The sequence below is a fragment of the Larimichthys crocea genome, chromosome VII (assembly GCF_000972845.2).
Source record: "Larimichthys crocea isolate SSNF chromosome VII, L_crocea_2.0, whole genome shotgun sequence".
Lineage (NCBI taxonomy): Eukaryota > Metazoa > Chordata > Actinopteri > Sciaenidae > Larimichthys > Larimichthys crocea.
Genome location: NC_040017.1, coordinates 16,519,660 through 16,545,812, shown reverse-complemented (window position 1 = coordinate 16,545,812; position 26,153 = coordinate 16,519,660). Strand labels below are relative to the sequence as shown.

Sequence of the window (26,153 nt, the reverse complement as noted above, 5' to 3'; positions counted from 1 at the left end):
CTTTTAAACCACAGCGAATTAGTACTGAGAAATTAAATGAGTAACGATACATCGAGTTTCTCCTCAAATACCACGTCAAATATACTAATTTCACACATTAGCAGAGTGACTTTAGCAGCCGTGGGTAGTAAAAGATTACAAGTGACGCACACAAATAAAAAGGCTAGGTTCTTTTTAGGTCCTAAGTACACTTTAAGTAACTGTACAAAATGTAATGTGTAGCAATTTATAGATAAAAAGAAAGAAAATTAAAGTTGAGCAACACTACAAATTAGTGGTGGCGCAAAATGACAATGATTAAAGGCCAACTCACACCGGACGCGGAACGGAAGCGGAACGGCACCGCCGCGGTCACCGTAGCAAATAGAATCCAGTCTAGTCAATGAGAGCACTCACACCGGGCGCGGATCAGACGCGGATCAGCAGCGTCCCAGAAAGCGCTCTCCGCGCCACGGCGCGAGCTTTCCGCAAGATTTCTATTTCTCCGCGAGCCGCGGCTAAACCTCGTAAATTTCAACAGACACTGCGCACCAGACAGGAAACCGGGCCTTGAATCAACGTAATAAACTTCCGCTCCCTTTCAAAATAAACACAAATACTCAGTTCATGTAGCTTTTTACAACTTCACATCAACGTTACGTCATGACGTGGGCACCAGGTGATCAAAGATCGATCAAGGGTCTCAACAGAGCTAATTGTTGAAGTGGAACAACACACAATCATTTATGACAAACAGATGTTTTTTTATAATCTCCTCCACGTCGGAGAAGCAAAGTCAGCTGTTTGTTGTTGTTTTCTTTATACACTGTTTATCGGGGGTCTCGGGTATGTCCAGGATTTCGCGGATCTCGTGATCTGCCGTATCTCGCCCCTCATCTTCGGTTGAATCTACGCGTGAATACGGCCGGCTCGCTCCGCTGCGTTCCGGGTGATCCCGTCGGTGTGAGTTGACACCGGGCAAGTACCGCTTCCGCTTTGTCCGCGTCGGTGGTTTCATCATGTTAAAGTCTCCAAAATGTCTGTTTAATGTCAATATTGAGTGTCTATTTGCTATATAATGCAGACATCCCAAGTCTCGGAATGAGTTCCGGGGTCTCCCTGATATTGACAGTGGCTCCCGATGCCCGCGAGCTAGGTAAAACATCCCGGATTTTGGATTACGCGAAAGGTTTAAAAAAATGCGAGTGCGAGCATAAAGAAAAGATAGTACCTCGCGCATCATGCTCGGATTACTTCAGTTACATTGCGCCGGCATAGGCGAGAGGAGGGGAGGGGGGTGAGCGCGTGAGACTGAGATACAATGAGCTACATGAAGACCTGTGCATGCATTCAACAAAACTCTGTTCAGCGTGTTCTCGTGTTCAGGGCGACTGGTTGCGAGAGAGAGCGCGCCGATTGGTTTGGTCAGCAAATAACACCAATAAGCTTTCGTTGTGGGAGGGACTTCGATGTACTCTCTCCGACTTATTATTTATCGCCACAGGTTTAAAAATTCTGTGTTCACTCCTTCAATCAATGCAGCTCGCGAATGGCAGAGGGCGAAATCCTCCCGTAAGAAAAAACAAAAATACAAAACTCATTTTACAGCAGAGTATACGAAAGTATATTCTTGCCCCCCCCCCCCCCCCCCCCCCCCCCCCCCCCTTCCCCCTCCCCCCCCCATATCTCCCGGAAATGACTTTTTTGGAACTTGGGATGTCTGTATAATGTAAAATGGCAGTTCCGATATAATCAACGGTATAGCAGCATCTACGGTAACCTCTTTAGCAGCCACAACTATCGTTTTTGAGCACTTGTCCCACGTCACCAGACAGACCTATAGTGTTAAAACACTCTTAACCACATAGTTCATGCAGTAGCTGCCAGTAGTTCCTTATATGAAGATAATTGGTCTGTGGTTTAGACACAGGCACATAGTTTGAAGCTTGACAAGCTGAATACCCGTATGATCGCTCACGATTTTGCAAGTTCCACCACGTTCTGGATCATCTGAAGAGGTTTCACTGTGCAGGCTGGGAGGCCCGTCAGGAGGGCATTACAGTAGTCTAGTCTTGAAATGACCACTTGGCTTGTGTCCTGAGCAACATGAACATCCACTTAGACAGTCTAGACTCTGATAACTTTATGTCATTAATTCATTCCTTTGACCTCCAGCTGGTCCACAGTTGCCCTACTCACAAAGCTGGCAAAAACCTTGATTCTCACCCTAAACTGCGCCATAGATGCACTGGTGGTAACACCTCTCCACCTATCAGATCACTTTTTTATCCACTCTGTCAGAGCAACCCTCTGCTCCTCCATCGATGTTTACGTTCCGCCGTAACCATATCTCCGACTATTGTTACCTAATGATGTTACGGAGTCCCTCTGCTCTACTCTGAACTCATGTCTGAGCAAGCTGTGTCCTTTATCCACGAGGCCTGCTCAACCAAACCAATCTCACCCATGGTTAGATGGTTACCCTTCAATCACTACGCACCAAACTCAGAGCTGCCGAAAGAAAATGGCTCAAATCCAAACTAGCCGATGACCTCAAAGGCTACCAGACACTTTTATCCTCTTTTTCAACCAGCGTCACTGCTGCAAAGACTGCTTTTTACACTGACAAAGTCAACAGTGTTCCACCTTCAAATTACTACTCAACCCTCCGCTTCCTCCTCCTCCTATCAGCCTTACCGCTGATACCTTTGCATCATTCTTTACAGGCAAAGTTGCAGCAATCAGCAGCCAATTCTCTGACCAGCTCACTCCCAAACCGACTCCTAACACTGATATGTAGCAGTACTACTAGATGTCTCGTTGGACCCTATACCAACAAACCTTCTTCAATATTTGCCCAACCATCACGCCAGCTATCACACGTGATAAATGAATCACTGATCTCCGGCACTTTTCTCACTGCATTCAAAGCAGCTCAAGTAACGCCTCTACTCAAGAAACCCTCTCTCAACCAGGCTCAGGTCAAGAACTATCAATCTGTCTCACTTCTTCCTTTTTTATCCAAAACTATTGAACAGGCGGTCGCTAAGCAACTCTCAGAATTCCTCCTACAGAACAATCTTCTTGATCCGAATCAATCTGGTTTCAAGAGCGGTCACTCGACTGTAACTGCTCTGTTGTCTGTGACAGAAGCCTTAAAAGAAGCAAGAGCAGCAGCACAGCAATACATTCACAAATTACTGGGCCTGTTACCAAAAATCTAAAGTACTTAGGCTATAGCATGTAGTGTATTTCAGTTCTTGTCCTATGATGAATGTCACTAATGAGTCACTGTGTTACTTGCCACACAACAACTATCTGGTGAAATGATCTCATGGTTCCTGACCTTCAAGTTGAGAACCATTGTCATTGTGTTTTCAATCTGTTCTGCAATAAAATTAATGAATATAAATTCTGAACTTTGTTACACTTTCAATTACCACTTTTAAATTAAAGTGCATCCTCACAGATGACATTATTTCAATTTTAATAGTCCAAAAAGAACGCAGAGCTGGTGTAAACTTAGGCCTATACCTTTATAAATTTGTGTCAAAGTTTTAATCTAAGTTGAGTATACTGCATACTGGCGCCGTAGAGCAATCCACCCACCAGCAGCTCTTAAGGTCACGAATGAACACACTGTATCTCATTTGATAATCACTATAAAAACAAACAGGGGTTTTACAGGGGTTGTTGGACTTTGACTTCCTGAAATCTTTGTACAGAGCCATGTTCCCCTGGATATGTTATATGAATTCTCTTAATACATCCATGTGTTCCTTCTGCTTCTAGTCTTTATTCAAAGCTAAACCAGCCATGCCCAATTGTATTGGGTCTGTGAAAACACAAAAAAAAAACGGATGTTTTATTTCATAAATATATCAAAATCTCAGTAGAAATATGGAATATATATAGTATGAAATACATATATTGCAAATAGCATGTAAAACTATCAATTTTCATAAATGTAAGTTATGCCTGTGTGTGGGTGAGTTGTAACAATAAGTGGAGTAAAAGAATAGGAATCAAAGGTCAGTTAGATTTCTTGGTAATATGGCAGCTAATGTCCGGGAAACATTTCATTTTACAATCACTTCACACAGAGAAGTGTCATTGATACTCTCCACTGTGATCACGCAATAATAGATTTTCAGGCAGCAAAGCGCCATCCATGATATCACCTATCACTATGACTAATGGATACATGCTGCCTATTTAAGTTGCGTAACTTGTTGTATATTGCCTATTTCTCAGCAGACGCCACAAGTACTTCCTTATACTGTAAATCAACTCGTCCACATTTTCGGTCAGGTGAGACGGGCAGCAGCTGACACAATAAAACCATTTAGAAAGTGGTTTGGGTTCTCACAGGATCACAAATACACCCTTAGGATATGATTTGTATGTCTAAGATAACATATTTTGAAATTAAAATATAGTAAATGTAGACAAAAATTGTTTCATGTCATTATTATCAGACAGAAAGACGTTCTTGGTGCGCTTGAATGTCTCTTTGTTCTAATCACTTCATTCATTGTTTGTTTTTCCCATCTGTTTCTTTTGTCCTATTTCTAGGAAATGTCATTCATGCAGCATTTCCAAATTCGATTTTTGCGAATGTTTCTAGTTAACCTATAATGTATTAAAGAACTGATCTGAATAGCATTCACTATTCTGTTTTTTGTTGTTGTTTGATTTTACACATATTTCTTTTGGATTTTAAAACTTTCTAGCAATATTTACTTAGAAAGCATGCAAAAAACTGAGGTTTACCCATATGATACTGGGACAATATACACTCTTTAGAGTCAAGTGAACATGACATGACATGACATTAACTTAATCATTAACCACTCATTTTTCAAACCAAACTTCCCCTATACCCTACTTCCCTAATATCAGATTTCACAAAATGCACACCTGTGTGGACAAAGGAGTTGCCTTGACTGGTGGGTAGAGTGGTGGTTGCATGGCTTTGATGGTAAGCTGTGGCGGTGGTGTGTGTGTGTGTGCATGTGAGTGTGCGTGTGTGCGACAGAGAGAGAGGGAGGGAGGGAGAGAGAGAGACACACACACACACACAGTGGTTTGTGGTTGAAGTGGAGGGCAGAGAGGTGGGATGAAGGAACTCTGAAGGGTGTTCCCTGTTGTTGAAACAATAAAGGTCGGTTGAGAAACTCTTCAAGAAAAGATGCTAAACCTCAGCCACGGGGAATACTCTTCTCAAACAGTTTGATCACTAACCATCAGGTGCTTTTCTGACAAGACTGGCCAGAACTTAAAGCTACTTTACAGGTGAGGAAGAAGGCAGTGGTATGAGGAATTATGTTGTTTGCGTGTGTGTGTGTGTAATTAAGATCTGTTATTTTTTATTTATTTCTACTTTTCTTTCAAACGCTAACCATCATGGCTTGATAACTAATGTGTTTGTATGACATTTCTGTGTGGGAGAATAGAAGAATGAAAGGCATGCGAGACGTGTAGCAGATGATTTTCATATGTGGTGATTTATTTTACAAACTCAGCCAATTTAGAGATTTTAGAAATCTATTAAACTTTAGTAAAACGACAATCTGAAAGGATAAATAATGCTCTGAAGGAAGTGTTACCCAGCACAGCCAGTGGTATTCCAGGGTGCCTCACGGTCCTGAAATATAATAAATAATAGGATTTAAAGCTAATTTAAAAATGCTGGTTATATGTTAGAAATACATCCAACTTAAGATCTTTTGCAAAGAGATCTGATCTGTCTGTTTGTATTTGTCTACAATTATTTTCCGTGTTCATGTTTCTTGGCTTTGTTCAAAATTGTTTTTTATAAATCAGATGATCCTTCAACGTGATCAAAGATCACGCTGTAAGATCCCTGCTTAGATTTTTTCAGTGGTTTGTACAGAATTTGAACCTTTTGCTGCATCATTTGCAAGCAAACAAGGACCAAAATCATTATAGATCTTTCAAGCAAGGAATAAGGAATTTAATTGTTCGACTTTCAGTGGAGTGGTTTTAGCTCCGGTTCCCTTAGCTGCCCTGTATTGGGAAATAAAAAAACAAATCATAGAGACAGCCCGAAAGGAATCTGTTAATATGTAATCCATCTGGACTATAAACTGTCGTCCTTGAGCTCTACACGTACCCAGTTTCAACAGAAAGTAGTAGTGATTTTATCAATAAGAGATGATTTCATAGAAATTAAGAATAACGAACAAATGAATTTCATCACTCTGACGTGTACTTTGTTTGCCTATCATGCTGTGAGAGCTGATGAGATTATGAACAAAATGAAGCAGTTTGACGCAGCAGAACAATAAAAGCCTAGAGTCAAACAAGCGCATACAATAGATTTATTAGATCTCTGAATTGCTCTCATATTCTCTTTTATAGTATGTGCAAACATTGTCAGTTAGAGTTCAACCATGGCAGTCAGCGTTGTGACTGCACAATATTCATGTGCTTCATTAGAGGGAATAAAAAACAAGTCATTTACTGTACATGCAGGGAATGACAGTAAATGACACACAATATATTTGTTTGCCCCCTATCACTTTACAGATACCAGGGAGCAGCCTCTAAATATCTTGGCAACTGCATGGTAAGAGGATTATAGAGGTTTGCCAGAAAGCCTGTGTAACAGTGTTGTCATCTTGGCAACTTTTCTCACCCTCATTGCTTTTTTCTTTATTTGCCCGCTTTTAGACACTTTTGGAGCGAGTGCTACCCACATTCATTCAAAAAAAATCTGGCAATACTGGTAAAGAACAGTCAGAGATCATCAGCCTCAAACCAATTCAATTACTTTATTACCTACCTACCATCTTCACTAAGACAATTGCTGAGTCCATAAACCAGAAGTGAGCTTCAAGGTTCATTGCTTTTAATAGTCCAGGTCAAACAACACAATCAGCTGCTGTTTCTAACAATGGCTCTTTCTCTTCAGCCAACCTTATCAGCCTTTTTTCCCCCTCAGTTGTCTATGCTCAGTGTCCCATAACATTCATAGTGGTTTAATTTTTAGAAGCACTGACCTAGTGACCACAATGGTCATCAAGTGCATCCTTAAAAGGTAATTTAACACTTCGGTCACGTGGGACAGAAATTTGCTGCTGTACTGGTTCCTTTGGGTGTGCCGCACGTCTGGCCACAATCCAATCAGTACTGTCAAAACTGTTTTTGTGTGAGTGTTTGCGTGTGTCTGTTTTGTGTTGTTTTGTCGCAGACTTAGACATGCCTATGACTGCATGTTATTATGTAATTCTGAATACATTTAAAGCATATTTAAATATATTTCTAATCCATGATGGTATATGGTCCATGCAGCCATCTATCGGCCTGTTTGGTCCTAAATTAAATCATGAAATGTTGTGATGTTTTATGCTTCCTACAGGATAAATGCTAATGACATCTCTTCTAGTGGCACCATGAGGTTGACAGTTTTTATTTTACAGCCTAATAAAATCTAAATCCTTAGTCCTCTTTGTCTGAGGCCAAGACAAGGCAGAGTAAAAATGTAGTCTATTCCATGAGTGGAGCCAAAACCTTCAAAAGACTGATCTCGAGTACTACAACAGGAGTGCTCAGGATCTATTAAAACAATGGTGGAGAACCCCCAACCTCAAATTCAAATTCACTATCATCATTTGAAATTTTCATTCGTCCAATACTGACCAAATGTAATCACCAAATACAGTGGTGTCCAAAACTCTGAGAACACAATGAAAAATCCAGTTGTATCCAAAGCATGATCAGGTAGACCAAAAGTGACACCACACCATCAGATGATCAACCCATCAAACAAAGACTACGACACAGAAAAGTAACTTCCTCACAAAACAGAACTTGCTAAACACAAAGATTCCAGTCAGCTAAAAATAATTTACTCCTTCCTTTTTACTGCTGCTGCATCTTATTTCTAGATGTATGGCAGTAACAGAAGGTTGTACGTAAGGAGACAAACGACAAACTAAAGTTTGCGCATTTTACATTTACTTTTGCAATTTGCATTGCATTTTTTGTGAATTGTGTTGGACAGTGATGGCATATGGGTAAATGGTCGACTCACCACTTTGTAAACTCTGCTCGTGCCGACTCTGCTACCTGGCTGGACGAGGTTTTTTCTAATGTAAACATGAGAGTAAACTTCGTAGAAAAGATGGAAAAAGTGAAGAAGATAAATACCAACTACGCATCCTGCCAGCCAACATACAGGTGGTGGATAATAAACCAGACAACTTCCCGGCGTATATCAGTTTCCAACGAGATATCTGGAACAGTAATGTCCTTTTGTCCCTTTGTTTAACGGAAACTTGGCCAAATCCTGGAACAGACAGACAGAGCCATTGAACCAGGAAGAAGGCTCCGGATACAACAGGCCAGCACTGAGAGACTCTGGAAGAGCGTCTACCCTCAGGCTACTAGGATCCTTAATGAGGACAATGCCTAAGACTGCACAATGAAGAACACTTTTATTACTTACTTATTTACATAGCATATCACAATCATGTTTAACAGATCAAATTGTAACAAATTGTAGAAGCTTACGGTAATACATTTCACTATGATTGCACCTGTTGCAACCTAAATATTGATCTGAACTTGTTGAACTTGTTTTGCTTCACTGTCTACACTCTGACAAAAGACAAATAGCACTCCATTCTTCAGAGACACTCTACATTCTCTGGTTTGCGTCTTTGTGGATTCATAGTGCAACAGCATAATGACCTCAAATACACCTCAAAGCAACACCAAAGACCAATGATTCCCTTTCTTGGACTTTTTTTGACAGTTACCTGACGCCAACCTCACTGAACATTTACTGTATTTGAAGTCGTGAAAAAAACAAAAGAACAAGTAGCGCGTTGGAACACTGTCAGATCATTCTGGGATATCTGAGTCATCATGTTTTACAAAAAACTCGTGGAGTTCATGCCAAGTGCACGCTATCATCAAAGCACAGGAGACGGCAGTTATTCTGAAAGTCACATACATTTCTCAAAGACTCAATTGGTAAGCGTGTGTAGTCTTGTAATAAAAAAAATATAGCATTGTATATAAAACAAATGCAAAACACAAGTATCTTGACTAGTCTTAGACTTCTGGAGCCCAACTTACCTGCAAAACAGCAAGACAGCCTCAGCTGTACTTTGTGTTTAGTGCTGAGTTGCAAATGGTAGCATACAAACCTGCTGAACTCAGATGGTGAACGTATGTATAGACTCGCAGCTGCTAGCACGGCTGCAGATTATGGTAGTTATGTCTTATGTCACTCCTGCTGAGTACATTTGGCATATTCCTGTTATGCTCATTCTATGACACATGGCATGACATGACTCACAACCCGATGTCAGACTACTCCTGACTGATACCAACTGTCCTGTCAAAACAGAACGAGTGAAAGAAGACACACCTCAGCCTCAGGACACGCTGAACAAGCAAACACACACTGACTAACTCCATGTTATGTCTGTGTGCCTTTGTATAGCACGTCGCCACATCTGTGTTTTTGCATGCATTTGTGTTTGTGCAGATGCATGGCTGTATGTTTGGGTAACATTCGAGAGGCAAACAGACACCGTAGGAGAGTAAAGGACGCAAAAGGGGGCAAAAAAGAATATGGTGTGCTTTATGTCCAGAGGGCTTCAAAAGTTTGGAGTGGGAGGGATGTGTGGGAGGAGGGACACAACTGGGGAGGGTGTACAGGTAGAGAGAGATAAAGAGTGAGAGAAAAAGAAAGGAGGGTTCGAGTGTCAGGTTACCTGGAATATTTGAGTTTTGTTTTGTCAGCAGGGCTTGGTCATTCTAAAACAACTCTCTCTGAATCTACGGAGAGTCGAAACACAACGCTACACACCAGCACGCTTTTATTACAGCCCTGGGGTTTCAAAGAGGGGCAAGTCAGGCAGCCTTCAAGTCAGATTCAATTACACTGCCAGAGAAAGAAAAGGGGACAGAGAGAGAGAGAGAGAGACTGAAGCCAGAGGAAAAGGACGAAAAACATACAGCAGGCAGTGAGTTATTTGGAGTCCCACCTCCACGGAAGGAGGACAGTGTTTACTCTGTGCTCCGTGTCGGATGAGGTGCATCTGGACCTTAACAGAAAACACAACAGCATCATGTGGGTGAGTGAAACTGGAAGTAGTCTAAACATATTCATGGAAAAGATGGCAAGTTCGGTCACTGCTTTGCATTGGAGGGATCATTTGAATATCATCATCACTGCATGCCCTGGTACAAAAGGTACTCTGTGTTGTGTGTTATGTGTGCTCAACCAGTTTGTACATTAAATTACTGGCTCATAGCGGTTATGTATTGCATGTTGGAAATGCAAATCTTCAACTAAATGGGAGCACATGGGAGTGGGATGTAGTTGATATGCTTTAGTATATGTAGCCTTGTGCTCCATGTACAGTGTCTTGTCAAAGGTGTGTGATCAGCAGCAGCAGCCTTTGATGTAGGTGTGAAAAGAACAGTTTCAAGTTGAGTTTACTCGTAAGTACAACTTGATAGCAACATTTTTCCATTGCAACAACCGCCTCCATAGGTCCACTCACACATATGGTTACACATAACAGCCATGTGTGTTTGTGGACTTGCCTTTGTGTCTGTGTCTTGTGCCTTTGAGTGCAGCTTACACTAACTATAGTGTACATTTCTGCTCATATAAATGTGCTTCTTTCTGCTTCTAAATATCATGAGTGGACTCCACTGGTCTAGATCTCTGCCTTTGATTAAAGCTCATCCATCATGTCAGACATAGGTATCTCAAAAGCCCTTTTGTGAATGTTTCAGTTGAGAGGAACATAATCCAGTAAAGCTGAGAAGCAGAGAGGGGAACACCTTGTTGGAACAAAAGGTTTACCTTTTATCTGTTGAGGCTGACCCAGTTATGCTTCTTAGCTGGAGGTGGAGAAGTTCCCACTAACGTTGGATTTACTGGCTTGAGTCCATCATACGGGTCAGTCTGACTCAAAAAGAAATCAGGTTGAACATGTTACATTTTGACTGCAGACGTAAGACACAGAGACACAGTAATGAGTGGCTAATTCCACATGACTATTTTGATCTGGCTCATACAATAGTTTATGTTAGTCATGGTACAATTCATCATACTGTATGTCATGATGGTGTGTTTTCCAGTATGTGTTTGTCTTTAGCTGTCTTTCAGGTTTCTCAGGTTGGACGGGCCTCCTATAGATGATGTGTCATTAATTAAGACTATATAAATATCTCACTTATTCGACTACTACTGTATAACATCAAGTGATAGTACGCTGGTTCTCAGACATTTCTTTTCTTCCACTGTGATTTCTGCGCATTGGTATCAGCTGTGAGTGTGTGATTCTTTTTTGTGGGGCATTATGTTAAAATTAAATTATTAGTTTAAACAGAGGGGTGGGCAAGTAAATTAGGTCTTGAGCCATTAGATGGATGGCTCCAACATGGTCAAACTAACATCTAACTAACAAATTGATTTTGAACTATAATTTCCAAAACACTCCTAAAGAATGTCTTTTTGTAACTTTTGTGATAAAAGATGACGGATGGACCATTAACGCTATTTGAGTATTATATCCTACGTATATGTAGATCATTTTAGTTAAATGAGAATAACGGACTGCTTGTTTGTTATATCCCCGCAAAAGATCTCCCACACTATTATTTTGTAGGCAAGATCTTTAAAAAGGATGTGGGTAACCGTTGCTGCCTCAACGGATATTCTATTTTAGTACCAGGTGTGATAGAAATAATGTTGTTGTGACAGACATCATTGTTTGTCACCCGCCGCCGACCACACTGACATAGATCGTCTTGATTGTGTCGTTTTTTTAGATCAGATTTTTTTTTAGGGTCTATTTACTGTGCGGCAACAATCTGATTTAACTAACAAAGAAGTTCAAAAATGAATAGTGAAAAGATGGCTATAAAGACATTATATGAAACATGACAAATACCTTTTTTACTAAAAGAAAGTATAGTTTTTATGTGAGATACCTAAACACTCTTGAGGGATTTGACGATGCAGCATGGAGAGTAGAGAGAGAACGTGTCTGGGTATTTGACGTACGTGTTGGACGTGACTATTTGGGATGATGTCTTATACAACTGTTTAGGGAGTTTCACAGTAAAACAGTCTCAGCCAGTAGAGCTGATTCATAGCAGGGTAAAAACAGCTCGCTTCCAAAAAAACCTGCCCAACAACATTCTTTCCCCCCTCTCTGTTTATAGCTCCCATATGCTTTGCTTGTTTCTTGTGTGACTGACGAGACCTGAAACAGCTGCATCAGCCGTTATTTTTTAAAGATATGGGCTTTCAAAAACTCTCTTTCGAGTACTTCCTTAAACTTAGGTAACTACAAGTGAAATAGTCTTTACCACGGCCTTTAGGGAATTTACCACGTATTTTCAAGCAGAAGTAAAATTAGAAGAATTAGAGAACAATATAGAACAGTGTTCCTCATTACCTGGTTCTAGTAGTTCCTCATGTAATCATAAAAGATTAGAGCACCAATTATAGAATGTAAATTGCCAATATGTTTGTAGTTCAAACAATAAATGAAAAGCTGCAAGGACAAAAGATCAGGTAGATGAAAGCACTTTTCAAACCGTCATTCATCATCTACTAAAATCCTCTCTGGTGTATCCTTGTGCACTCAATATCCCATAATCCACTGGGCCCTAGTGGAGTCATAAGATAATATATGACAAAGATCAGTTAGGGCAAATAATTTGAAAATATACCTCTACACACAAAGTTGTTGAGTTACTTTAAAGAGGCTATAATCAATACCTTTATGATAAAATATATATCAAATGACAATGTGGAAATAATTTGGTGGCTCTTAAAGTGATTAACCTGTAGATGTGAATAATTGTTTGGTTTCTTTAGTCCTGTATGACAGTAAACTCAAAACACTGAGGACATCATTTTGGGGGATTTTAGGGGAAACAATTTTCATCATTTTCTGACATTTTGTGGACCAAAAACTAATTAAATAATCGAGAAAATGATCGTTTTAATTAAAGTAATGTCAGTTGGATTCTTAGTGGTGGTGTAGAAATAAGGTAGAGGTGAAAGAGAGTGAGAAATATAACTTTAAATGACTGATAATGTTGCTACATAACTCCTTGGTGTGTAAATAAGCAGCAGCTGGTTGGAAACTTAAAAGTGAATACACTGTGTGTCCACAAATCTGTTATTTTACATTTACTCAGCCGAGCTGCCTTTTCGAAACAACTCCAAAGCAAAGACACTTACAAGTCTAATACTCAATATTTATGTTTTACTTGGAAAACATGGAGACATTGTGGCACAAAGTCAATCAATGTCAGCCGCGTTGACACAAAGCAGCCCAGTCCTCTCAGTGTGAAGTCACTGTGTCTACACACTCTCCAACTCTGGACAACTTGACTCCTGAACCTACACCTACCAGTGGGTAATGCGAGATACAACATTTAAAAAACACAAGTACTCACCGGGAGTCGCCTCTTTCCTACTTCAGTAGTGGCTAACCGAGCCCCCAAACCCCGAGCACCAAGCAGCAAACAGTCCCGAGTTGTCGCTCCACTGAAGGGGCCAAATGACCATCAAACTCCCGGTTAGAGCGAACAAGCCCACCCCCAAATCTGCGGGCACGTTTATGGTTTAAAAATGTAAATATTTGACTTTTATCGGACCTAAAATTACCATCACCGTGCAGACTAACAGCAGGGGGCCACAATATATATATATAAAAAAGACTTATGACTAATTTTCTTTAATCATTGTTTTGTTTTTACTTGTCAAATATGATATAGTTTTATACCTTAATGCCACATTTTCATTTGTCAAGTAAAAATGGAGCCATGTGAGGTCCATCCCTTTTATTTTGAAAGGATAGGTGTAGAGGATCCTGCCTCTGCAGTGTGTTGGGACATCATTTATTTTGTAACACAACACATCCTGAAACGTGCTGTATACGATTATGCAACTGGGATACAGCTGATATCTTGCTCAAGAGTACTTGAGTAGCATGGGGATTTAACCCGGCTCCTGTGGTCGAAGCCCGACCACCCCTCTCTCTATATCATCCCGCAAAGTATCATTTGGCTTGACACACCACACCCGGCAGTACTGTGCATTCAGAGTCTATCACTTTCATGATAGAGTCTGTCTGATAGCAGATAATGGAAACTGCCTGCAGCATATGGAGTGACACATGGGTGTAATGTGATAACTCATAGTGGCAGACAGTGTTTCATTTGTCCTTTGGGGCTTCTCTCGTGGATACGCATTGTATTATACACATATTTTATTTATATGTGTTTATATTCTCATATATCTAAACAACCACATGGAAATAAACCCAAAAAGTTGCGTGCAAACAAAAACTGCGAGAGATTATTTCATGGGAACTTGTTTCGTGTCATCTTGACTAATGTATTTTTTGTTATTCTTCCCTCAGGCGATCACCCAGGTGCCTGAGGAAAGCATTGCACCGTTGAATCCTAGGCATCAAGGTAAGCTGACAGTTGGTTTCATGTCAACATGCTGCACTAATTAATGTTTTAATACATTTCATGTTAAATATTTGGGAACTGTAGTGTTGGGATGTTATTGAGAACTTGCACAGGATTCAGTGTGCCTTTATTTTTTCTTCTTTTTTTCTCTCTCTTAGTACAAGTAGTTCCACGGCCAGGTCGCCACAGAAGGCCCATGACAGCCACAAAGACTCAGAAAGACAAAGCGTCTAAGGCGAAGAAAGTGTTGCTGACTGCCCTCACAGTTGTGGTGTTACTGGGCATACTAGTTACAGCAGGATACTTCAGTGAGTCACAGTTCCTGACAGTAGTCTCTTCCTTTAAAGACACGGCCACACAACAAGATAACATATTTACAGCCTTACATTGCTTGGATACTAGTGAAACATGTTTTGCAAAAGTCTTAAGTTCATGCCAGGGTTTTGTGCCACTCACTGTGTATCAGGTTACCTACATAATGCTGTTCTAATCTTTGTTTCCAATGTGCCACTCCCTCTCTGTGCAGTTAAGCAGCTGATTGATAGCAAATATTTCTTCTGCAAGAGTGCAGTGAAGTTCATCCCAATTGACCAAGCCTGTGACGGGAAAAATGACTGCGCTGGTGGAGAGGATGAAATTACCTGTCTGTCAACTTTTACGGTCAACACTACCTTTCCAGGTACACCTGACGCTGTCACGCTTTGTCACCAAAGACACAAAGACAAAGCTTGAAAATTAATCTTCTTTTCTTTCCTTCTTCGCCCGCTCCTCCCTCCAGTGCGTCTCACATCAGCTCGGCATGTCCTGCAGGTGTACAACCCTGGCCAAGGTTGGCGGAGTGTGTGTCGTGATGACTGGACCGAGCAGCACACACAAACAGCATGTAAACAACTGGGATACACAAAGTGAGTTGACACCCACCAAGGATGAATAGATTGTGTTGCAAATTTAATGTCTGGGTTATTTGAAATCGAGCCTTACATCGTCTCCCTTCTGTTTTTACAGTAATCCTCAAAGCAGCGGTGTCACAGTGGATAAATTGATACCTTCCATGAAAACTGGACCATTCACAGCTGTCAGGCCTATGACTGGGACTACACCCATACACGAAGCTACCATGGACCGGTGAGGAACACATCTGTCATCAGTTAGGAAAATCAGATGCTTTAACCTGACATGACTGCGTTATCTCTCATTGCTACACAAGTCTGACATCACCAAGAAGCTCTGTGTTGCTTAGAAAAATATTACTGTGTGCTGTTTTGTTTTGTTTTTGACACTTTTGACTTCTTCTTTTTAGATTTCTTTCTGTTTCCCTCTCATTTTATTCACATCGATTCTCCTTTTCTCTTTCGGCATGAAACTTTCTGTCACCCCTGTGTCTGTCCTCAAGGTTTCTGTTCCTAAAAGACAAAATTTTCCACAGTTTTTGTTCCCTCTGTATTAACCCCTATGAAAGTGAACACAACAGTCAGGTATTTAACTCACATGGGACAGAAATGAAACAAAGTTCAGCATGGGGGGTGAAATTAGGCCAACATGACTTTTGTCTCTGACTAATCTGTACATGTATAACTAAATATTTGATGAATGTGAGATTTTTTTTGTTTGTTTGTCGTTCTAACAGCGCTGTATGCAGATCTGGATCTGTGGTATCTTTGTCCTGTTCAGGTAAGTTTTAATCTTAGAAAAGCTACAGCCGTCACTAACATTGTTACATTTTTTAACAAGGTAGACCGGGGCTAGTGGCTGATGGGTGACAGATGACACGGTTGTGTGAACAGTTTTAGTGTCTGTAATTTCTCAGAAATGACAGGGTATTTCACTTAAGTCTTCAAATAAAAAAAATAAAAAAGGAGGAAACGAAACTTGTCTAACGTCACCTTTATTGTTTAATAGAAAGATTAAGATGGATGAATCAACAAAGACATGAAATAAAAGATAGTTTGAAATGTCAAGAAAAATAACAAAATACCTTTTTGTTTATCAGACTGTGGACAGGTAGGCTCTCAGGACCGTATTATTGGGGGTACAGATGCTTTCATTGAGGACTGGCCATGGCAGGTTAGCCTACAAGTGGGAGGCAACCACGTATGTGGAGGCTCGCTGGTGTCACCGCGTTGGGTTGTTACTGCAGCCCACTGCTTTAGTGGGTAAGTATAGTTTCCAATGACATTATTGTGTGCGTAACTTGCAGTCATGCTCACACTTCCTCCTTGCTATCTTTGTTTGGGCCTTGCAGCAGTAAAAAAGAGCTGAGTCGCTGGAGAGTGGTGTCAGGCCGGACATACATGAGCACACTGGGAGGTTCCTATGTGGACAGGATCATAATGAATGGCAACTACGATGCAGCACAAAACGACTATGACATAGCACTGATGAGACTCAGCAGTCCGATCACAGTGGGAGGTTAGTGTAATTTAATCCTCATTAAAAAACACTGACAGAAACCAATGCTCTTTAGTGATTGATTATGTTTATTAGCATATGGGTTAACTGACCTTACAGAGTCTAGTTGAAATTTAAGACTGAACAGTTATAGACCAAACTCATACAGTATGTTCAGTAGGTTTTACTCTATTGTCCTCTACTGGTGTATATGTCAAACAGCAGCAAGCTCTTGACTATAGATCAAATATAGATCTATCAAATTCAGCCAGTGTAATCACCTGATAACTTTAACTGTACCTTTTTAAACAACAAAGCTATGACAAAGAGAAACAATCCTAAAGGCTCACCTCTGTCTTTCAGTGGCCCGCAAGCCGGTTTGTCTACCTCCTAAAGCTTTTGGCCTTGCTGCCAAATCCACCATGGCCGTGACGGGCTGGGGATACCTAGAGGAAAACGGTAAGAAACCCTACATGCTAACTCTGATCATCATCATCATGAACTGCTACCTATTAAACAATAAAAGACAACTTCTCTGAAGTTAACGTTAAGTTAATTCATCCTTGTTCTGCCTTCAGGTAAGGTTTCTCCGTCACTTCAGAAGGCCTCTATCCCTCTGATAGACCAGTCTGTGTGTTCCAGCCCCATAGTGTACGGTAGTGCCATAACCCAAAGGATGATCTGTGCTGGTTTCATGGAGGGGAAAGTGGATGCCTGTCAGGTAACAGATCACTGATTATAATATTTCAACCTAACAGCTACGTCTACAACTTTTGAAACTGGATCCTAGTTTGCAGAATATTTCAATATGGATGTTCTCTTCTGGCAAAAGGTTTAGATATTAAAGTGTTATTGTACTTTTCTGAATCCAAGGGGGACAGTGGGGGTCCTTTGGTGCACTTCACCTCCTCTCGATGGCATCTGGTAGGAGTGGTGAGTTGGGGTGTTGGCTGTGGTCGGGAGAGACGACCAGGTGTCTACTGCAATGTTGAAGAGATGCTAAACTGGATTAATACAGTCATTGAGGTAAGGCATACAGAACATGCTGTATATACATACATAGTGTCTGTGTTAGTAAGGTTCACTTACTGGCTTTTTCTAGAAGATTGACTTAGGAATACAAAAAAAAAGGATTGTTAAAATGAACTACAACATAGATATAGCAGCTAGAGTCAGTTTTACTTAGCAAAACCCTTGCTCTACTATATGATCTACTGAACTTTTTTTTTTAATTATTTCTCCAGAAAAACCCCTAAGTTCCTACATCCTGATGAGCAGTCACCCAAAGAAAGCAGTCCAGTCCAGCTTGGATAGGATGTGAAACTAAAAGCAGGCTTTTGTTTGAGTATGGTTGACTGGAGAAGACACGGAAAGTGTGAAACGGGGAAGTTAAAGATTGATCATCAGCAATGCAGATGAACTGCTAAGCACAGCCATATGCAAAACACTGCACATACAGTACACATACACACACACACACACACACACACACACACACACAAATGAATATTTCATACCACGTATATATTTCAGGCATGGTTTGTGCCATTTCAGGTTTCTATCTCAGGGTAAAAGTATATTTATGTTGTTATGTGTCACCGGCCAGTCTGGGATGTTTGTAGCTTTTACAGTGGTTGAAACTGACAGAACAAATTCACACATTCATGCCTTTTTAAAAACAAGAATAATTTAAAATGAAAAAAGAATCAACAATGTTGACATAAGCACAAGCCATTTTAACTGTGTGGATTTCAGACTGGCAGACACAGACATAATGTATTTGATTACTATGTGCTACTGTATGATTTTAGGTGTGCAATGCGCTATGAGGGTTCGTATAATAAATAAAGGTGACAGACAGGATAAACCTATGCTATACTAATGCCATCAGAGGTCAGTGTGAAGCCTCATTTTACCGATATTGGTAAAGTGACGACAAGTACAGGAGTCTAAAGCATTTATGGTGTTGATTCAGTTTATCTGATGTGTCCATATAAAAGGACAAATGCACCTTTTTTTTACAGCACAGATGATGTGCGTTCTTCTTACCACGGATTGATTTACATGAGCACTTTAAATGGAAAGTGAGAATTACTTGACCTTACACTATCTGCAGATGAGAACTAGTCTAATAATGCACTGAAGACTAGAACTCAGATCACACAGTTATGTGTTCAAAGTGCCTCCACATTGAGTTTCAAAGTGCAATCAGATATCCAGTGTGCCTTTAGAGAACTTACACAACGTGGCACCAATGTTCAGAGCAGCGGTCACTGAGCTTTTTGCCTTCACAGCTAAAAGGATATGAATGCAATTTCCTAAAATCTAAAAGTAAGCAACAGGGAGTATAGCATGTACCTTTGTGCACTCAGGCAAAACTTTTTAATTATTTCTTCATTTTGAAAGAATCATTCCAAGTAAAACAATTAATCAATCTGTGTTTTTTATTTATTTATAATTCTCTGGTCTGACATAAAATAAGTAAAAAATGGCACTTCTGAATTTTAAAATAATAGTTAACATATTGTATTATACTGTACATTAAGAATCGTTGAACATGAATGGCATTTCAAGATTTGTGAACAGTATGGTGAGTGTCTGCTAATAACATTTGACTGTATATATGGTACATTTTGTTGATTTTTATACACCTGTAAATATGTTGTGTATATTTAATAAAGATGTTCTTTAACTTGACATGTTTTCTGTCACACAACTGACTGGAAAATGTAATTATATGTGCTGGAAACTGGATCTCATCATGTTCCAGTCAGTGTCATTCTCTTCCCAAATACACCCTGTGGCAAAAAGTTAACAAAAGGAACAACCGGGAACAGGATTTGAATAAATCATATAAATTTTAGACAAAAGATGATGCATATGACAATTATCTATCTCAAATGTCATACACAACCAGTGAAGTGCACCTTCAAACAGCAGCACATTCTGTATGATTGTTAAATTAGTATATCTGATGATTAAACATAACTATAACTTAAAAAGAACGTTTGGAAGAAGCTGTTTTAAACATCTGCCCTGCTAGGCTGCATTTTGACAAGATATTTCCATTAATGCAAAACACCTGCAAGTTTTTGACTCCATGTTAACAGGATTCTTCCACTGTCACTCAGCAGCTTCAACCGTATTATACCGCCCCCCTGTGGTGTGAAGTTGTAATTCTCTGCGTGTCAACAAAATGTTATTTCTTTGACTTTTCAGCCACATAGCCAAAGAGACAGTTCATTATATATGAAACGACATTTATTATTTCCTGAATATCAGACGACTAGAAAGCCAACAGCAAAACCCAACAAGGATTAATGTTGATGTACTAGCAGATGTGCTCCACCATTTGGTGTGTTTAGATGGTCAGAGGTTGTGAACACATACAATCTTCTGAAAATTTGAAAGCCACTTTCCCCTTTCACCAGAACTGACTGATTGGATAGTTTTACACTAAACACAGCAGCTGATCAACTTCATTATCTCTCGTCAACATTAGACTGAAACATGCAGAACAACAAACAGCTATCCAAATAATTTTTTTTTGAAAATCAACAACATGAAAAAGTGTTACATAATAGATGAAATGATGATGGGGTTATCTCCGTGCACCACGGCTGGGGCCTTTGAATGGGTTATCCTGTAATCAGGAAGAAAAAAAGATGGTCAGGAAAAACTGTAAAGTTAACAAAAGTTCATTTTAGGCAAGCAGATATAAAATGGTAAACACTTTTAACATGCTAGAAACACTAATTTCTTAGAAAATGATATGGTTAAACAGTAATCCCACTTAATCCCTACATTTTAGTAGCCACTAACATTCTACACAAATGCTAAATATCTTTCTCTGGCCTCTTCTTACCTCATCATCATCACTGTCATCAAATGCAACTCCTCTAGATGACTGGCTCTGGCTCTGAGAGCCGTACTTAGTGAAGGATGAGGATGATGATGATGATGATGCTGGTCTGTGGTAAACAAGTGGAAATTCACATTTATTAAAAACAAACAAACAGTAGTTTTGAATATATGTGGCTATTTATAACAGACTGGACTACATAACTGTAGATCAAAACAAACCAACCTTGCAGGGGGTCGGGCAGCTTTCACTACAGGTATGTCTTCATCTGAGTCATCAATTGTCATCTGAGGAGTGATAAAGATAAGAAGCATGGTTGGTAAATGGTAGAGTCTGAATAAATATTAAAAATAGGGAGATGTTTGTGTGTTTACTGTGTGTGCGCATGTCTGTGTTGTCACTTGATTTACTTCATCTGCTGTGTAAGATGGGGTGGCTGCAGTCCGAGATAATCTCTGGGATGTAGCTTGAAATGCTGGAGAATGAGGTATAAAAAATAAAAAAAGCGATTTAGGAGAAGTCAAAGTAAATGTAAGAAATAAACTTAAAGATGCTGGCAAACAGATTCATATACTGATAAAATACAAGATTTTGGTGCTTTCCTCGGTCTGGCACCTTGTTGTCTTTATACCATCACATTCACACACTCTCCTACCTTGTAAAATGCTTTTGCTTTGGGTTGCTGCTGAAGATTTCTGAGAACGGCCCCGACCGGCCGGCTTTGGTTCAGAGGCAGCTGCACCTGGACGTACAAATGAGCGATTTATGATGCAATGCACGACATCATGATATACAGTCCAACTTTGATATATACATGTATACATATACATATATACTTTCCTCCATAATCCTATACAGGATCTCTGGAAGGGTTTTATTTTGATGCAGCTGTAGGAAGTGCTGACTTTGAGTATGGGCTGAGCTTTGCTTGGTAATAGACTTTCCCCCACACTCATAAGCCAAATTTTCAATAGAGAAAGCATGTCACTTGGTCTTTTGATCTCTCTCTGGTGAAATTCAAGAGGAGTGGCTGTTGCACATTTTAATTTCTGAGATATTTAGATCTGATGTGACTTTTCTCACACATTTTTATCTGTAAAAAAAAAAACAGCTGGGAAAGCGTGAGATCTAAGAATTTCTTTGTCAACGAATGCGTCACTGTAATTGTACATTATAAAAGAAGTTTAAGGTGAGGCTTCAAGTTCTTAAATGACCTAAACTTAAATTACCTGATCATACAGTAGATTCTGTTTAACTTATGTATCTTATTTCCTTTGCAATTATCCGGTCTTCGCAAAAAGCATTAACATTGGTTCTGCATCGTTCTTGTACAGTAGTCTAGCAGTCATGCAAAGTATGTTTGTTTTATTTAAACTGCCACTTAAACTGGCACTAAGTGGTGTATTTGCTCTGTGACCCCGCCTTGCACTATGCCTACATTCCTGAATAAACCTTTTGAACATCTATCTATCTCTCTCGCTTTATTTTCACTTCTATTCGTGACAGATAGACAAACACAATAACTCACCTCTTCCTCTTCCACGGCCACCTCGCCCTCTGCCTCCTCGCCCTCTGCCTCGTGTGGGAGGAGGCATTTGGACTGAGCCTTCGTCAGAGTCCATAGCAAGCTCATCGGATATATCCAGGTCTTCAGGGTCACCGCCACGCTCCAGACGATGAGCTCTGGCTCTGTTGATAGCCTGAGAATGAGAAGATAAAGTACACACAGTTAAATACAACAAACAAAACAACATTTTGGGCTTGTGTACATTCATTTTACACTCACTTCTTTGATTTCATTCTCTTCCTCGGTTGTGTTCTTTTTGGAGTCTCTGAATCGCTTGATCTGAAAATGTAAAAACACTCACTCTTAAAATGTCATATGACATCAGCTTCATCTGCCCTACTTCCCATGCCAGCCCCACCCCCTTACCTCTGTGACTATATCCTGCTCTGTGGTTACTCCTCTGGCCTGGAGGTGGCGCTGTGTCTTCTCTAACTGATAAGTAATTAGCTCCTCAATGGCGTCTTTCTCATCTTTATCTACAAACTCCTGAATGGCTTTCCCCATGCCCTGCTCGGTCAGAAGGGACAGCTGCACAGTCTGTGAAGATATGCACACACACAGAATACACAGCAGATGAAAATAATAATAATTTTGACACCCTGTAGGTTTGTGAGCGTGAATCCAGATGTGCACGGTACCTGCTCAGCGGCCTCAAAGTACTTTTTAACCATGTCTTCTACCCTCAGCCCCTCAGCTGGTGTGTTTTTTAACAGTGTGCCGTAGTCAACTTTGACCTCATCTGAAAAGCACAAAGATCAGAACAATATTGTACATCGCTCAATTAAGTGTTATGCAGATCAATAGCTATGTATTTACTCTGTGTCAGACCTTTGATATTTTCCTTTTGCTCACGGCGTCTGAGAAAGTGAATGATGTCCTTCGGGTTGGCCACGCGGTCCACAAACTTCTGGCTGAAGCGAGAAGTGTTAAAAGTATCAAAGCCTCCACTGTAGTCCACCTGGGGAAGGCAATAAAGAGGATGAATTGAAATGTAGTGTGAATATGAAGTGTGTGTGTGTGTGCACATCCTAAAAGTGTGTCCATCTTACCCTCAGGCGAATAAGAGGCTTCTCTGGTGTGAGCGGACAGCCAAGTCTTTCTCTTTCAGCTTCTTCTAACATCTCTGTGACCTAGAGAATGACACAAGAGATAAAGATGTAAGGGGACAGGCAAAGGTCCAGAAGGGTGCGATGAACAACAGGTTTAAGACTGGCTATGTATGTTTGTTGGTGTTGCAAGCATTACCTTTGCATAGCACAAGTTCTCCACCTTCTTTGTGACCTGGGGTGTTTCAGGTGTGAAGAGGTCTTCATAGTCAGCCAGCACGACATCCTGGATGAAGAACTGACGCACCGTCTTTAAGGGGATCTTTTCAAGGTTCATCCTTTTTCCTTTCACCCTCAGCAGCCCTATGTGCCTAGATCCACACAAACAGAGTAGTTTGGCTACTTCAAAACACACTCACAGAATATGGAGACTGAGAGATCATTCACTGTGTGTTTATGTGTCTATTTGTACTTCTTTGTGGCCTCTCCAGGGGACAGGGAAGTGGCTACAGAGCTGCCAGGCTGTGTCACGTAGAAGAGCTGCTGTTCATTTCTGGTTGGCGTTATCAAACACTCATGCTCGTGACCCCACACCACCAAGTCAAGAAAGTCATCCAGGAATTGTTCAGGAATGTAGTTAGTGGGTCCATGCTTACTCCTAGACAAAAAAAATACAGACAGAAATACATTACAACTTAAACAAATGGGATTTATATTGAAGAATAAAGCAGTTTAAATCCTTAAACAACAAACTAGGCCTGGCTTTGTGAGATAATGCAGGAGGATTTGTTAATCCCAATGCAAGGAAAACATGCCAACCTATTATTCACCCTCTTAAAAAAAAAACACTGCCAGAATATTACAGCTTCTCTCCAAACACAGAAGCATACAATATAACAGACTTTTAATTACAAAGATTTCTAATGTTTTTATTATTAACTAGAGTGCGACAAAAATGTGCAGCTGAGCATGCTCATACCTGTTCTGGTGGATGGCGAAGAGATTAAACCAATCATCTTGATCTTCTTTTGGTCGAAGCATCGTTACCTGGTTGTTGACAAACATCCTGTACAGACGTTCATCTGGGATGGAGCCTACAGTACACACACACACACACACACAATTAAGAATGAAACAACAGTCCTATTTATATTAATTCGTATTAATTTGTGGAATGTTGATAAAGATTACACACACACACACACACACACACACACACACTTACCAAGACCATATAAGGCCAGCTTGGTGTTGCCTTTCTGCATGAGGATGGGACTAATCTCAATCCTCTCCACTGAGTTGGAGTGACCAAAGTGATTGACGAGTCCAGAAGCACTCAGCAGATCTAACGCACACAAACCTTCAGCCTAGAGGAAATTAAAGTAGCCGTGACATTTAAAACAAACAACAGAGGAACAAAAGATCATCTTTTGTTGTGTCTAATAAATTTTCTTTTATCCGGGAGACAACTCACCCCGGTTGGGTCATCGTGGTTACCGTGAATGCTGAATACGGGAATAGAGATGTTGAGGTTTTCATCCTGATAGTTAACCCAGGGGAACCTGCAACACATCAACAACATGAATAACAACATTAATACAGCATTCATTCAACAAGAAGACAATGTTTTGAGAAGAGTACACAAACACAGCAGAACTGACTGGGTGGTGTTGAAGTTGACAGTCTGGTCACTGATAATGTTGAACTGTATCGGAGAGTCTCCCATGCAGTACTGTCTTAACATAGTGATGCATGTGTGGAGGCATCGGCGCGACGGCTTGTTGTCATGGAACAAATCACCGCCAAGCAGGATGAGATCTACCTGCAAACGAGCAACAAGCGAGTTTTGGGGATGTACATTCGAGCAGACATTGATATACATGAATATATACATCTATCGATGTTCATATACTTGATTTGTCTTGGCACATTTCAGGATCTCATCCAGTGTGTTATAGGAGTCACTGCCACGGATAGCATCCTTCTCAAGGTAGCCCAGGTGAACATCTGTAGCGAGCAAGATCTTGAAGGTGTCCTCGTCATCCCTAGAAAAAAAAACACACACAATACACTGAGACTAGAGTCATACACATGTAAATTACCTGGATATAAACATTATTGAATGGGAGATCATTATATAATGTTTAAAGTTATAATAAACAGACTCACAAGGTGTTCGGCGAGGACATGATGGTCTGTGTACACCTCACAGGTCGTCAACAAAAGGCTTCCCTGAGGAAAATTACAGAAGTGAGTATGTGACTGACATCACAGTGCTATGTTACCACAGTAAAGACAGTAAACTACGGCATGTTTATAAAAGTAGGGTCACGGTTTAAGCACATTATTATATATAATATCATAGATAGCCAACTAATAATCAGTGCGTGGAGTCGTAGCTGACAGTAGCTTGTGAATTAATTGTAATTTACGTTATTGCGAGAGTATTACGTTAAATTAACGTTAACTTTCACTTTACTAGAAAACCATTAAGTGCCCGTTATCGTGCGATAGCTAGCTCGTGTTTACATATTGGTTGGGTCTAACTTACAATTAATTTTCCCATTAAACGTTTGGTAAACACTATTTGTTGCACACGATATAAGCTACAACGTGGGAGAAACATTACCCACCTCCTCTGCTGTCCCAGAATTGGTCAAAGTTGCCGTAAAAATCCCGGCAAGTCTTGCAAACGCTCTCCACGCCCCCCTCGCAGGTGCCTCACAGTTATTGTAGTTTCATTCCGAAGCGTCGCCGTTCTGAACTGTTCACACGCCGCGGAGGAAAAACTACATTTCCGGTGAGCAACTTGGAGTAC

At 40.4% G+C, this 26,153-nt stretch overlaps 2 protein-coding genes across 6 annotated transcripts; one reads left to right on the top strand and one right to left on the bottom strand.

Moving 5' to 3' along the window:
• The first annotated feature begins 5,058 nt into the window (after positions 1 to 5,058).
• Positions 5,059 to 19,557, top strand: tmprss4a (transmembrane serine protease 4a). 4 transcript variants are annotated; one of them, XM_010729618.3, is made up of 14 exons: positions 5,059 to 5,274; positions 6,532 to 6,571; positions 14,418 to 14,472; positions 14,631 to 14,780; positions 14,999 to 15,151; positions 15,251 to 15,377; positions 15,478 to 15,597; positions 16,100 to 16,143; positions 16,463 to 16,625; positions 16,715 to 16,881; positions 17,224 to 17,319; positions 17,439 to 17,581; positions 17,734 to 17,886; positions 18,105 to 19,557. In XM_010729618.3, exons 2-14 carry the CDS (start codon positions 6,569 to 6,571, stop codon positions 18,114 to 18,116), a joined length of 1,386 nt encoding a protein of 461 aa, XP_010727920.3. In that variant the 5' UTR covers positions 5,059 to 5,274; positions 6,532 to 6,568; the 3' UTR covers positions 18,117 to 19,557. The 4 variants fall into 4 exon arrangements, with proteins under 4 accessions (XP_010727920.3, XP_010727921.3, XP_010727919.3 ...); XM_010729619.3 differs by lacking the exon at positions 6,532 to 6,571; XM_010729617.3 differs by lacking the exons at positions 5,059 to 5,274; positions 6,532 to 6,571 and adding an exon at positions 9,631 to 10,094.
• An 843-nt stretch (positions 19,558 to 20,400) lies between these two features.
• Positions 20,401 to 26,077, bottom strand: mre11a (MRE11 homolog A, double strand break repair nuclease). Of its 2 annotated transcripts, none has more exons than XM_019274425.2 (20): positions 25,969 to 26,077; positions 25,505 to 25,567; positions 25,248 to 25,380; positions 24,997 to 25,157; positions 24,810 to 24,897; positions 24,561 to 24,702; positions 24,315 to 24,429; positions 23,808 to 23,993; positions 23,535 to 23,706; positions 23,339 to 23,419; positions 23,118 to 23,247; positions 22,928 to 23,028; positions 22,656 to 22,826; positions 22,509 to 22,568; positions 22,251 to 22,422; positions 21,378 to 21,464; positions 21,133 to 21,197; positions 20,948 to 21,009; positions 20,726 to 20,831; positions 20,401 to 20,503 (listed from the first exon to the last, which is right to left on the bottom strand). In XM_019274425.2, the coding sequence occupies exons 2-20, from the start codon at positions 25,522 to 25,524 to the stop codon at positions 20,462 to 20,464; spliced, it is 2,094 nt and encodes a 697-aa protein (XP_019129970.1). In that variant the 5' UTR covers positions 25,525 to 25,567; positions 25,969 to 26,077; the 3' UTR covers positions 20,401 to 20,461. The 2 variants fall into 2 exon arrangements, with proteins under 2 accessions (XP_019129970.1, XP_019129978.1); XM_019274433.2 differs by lacking the exon at positions 25,969 to 26,077 and adding an exon at positions 25,887 to 25,956.
• Between the last annotated feature and the right edge of the window lie 76 nt (positions 26,078 to 26,153).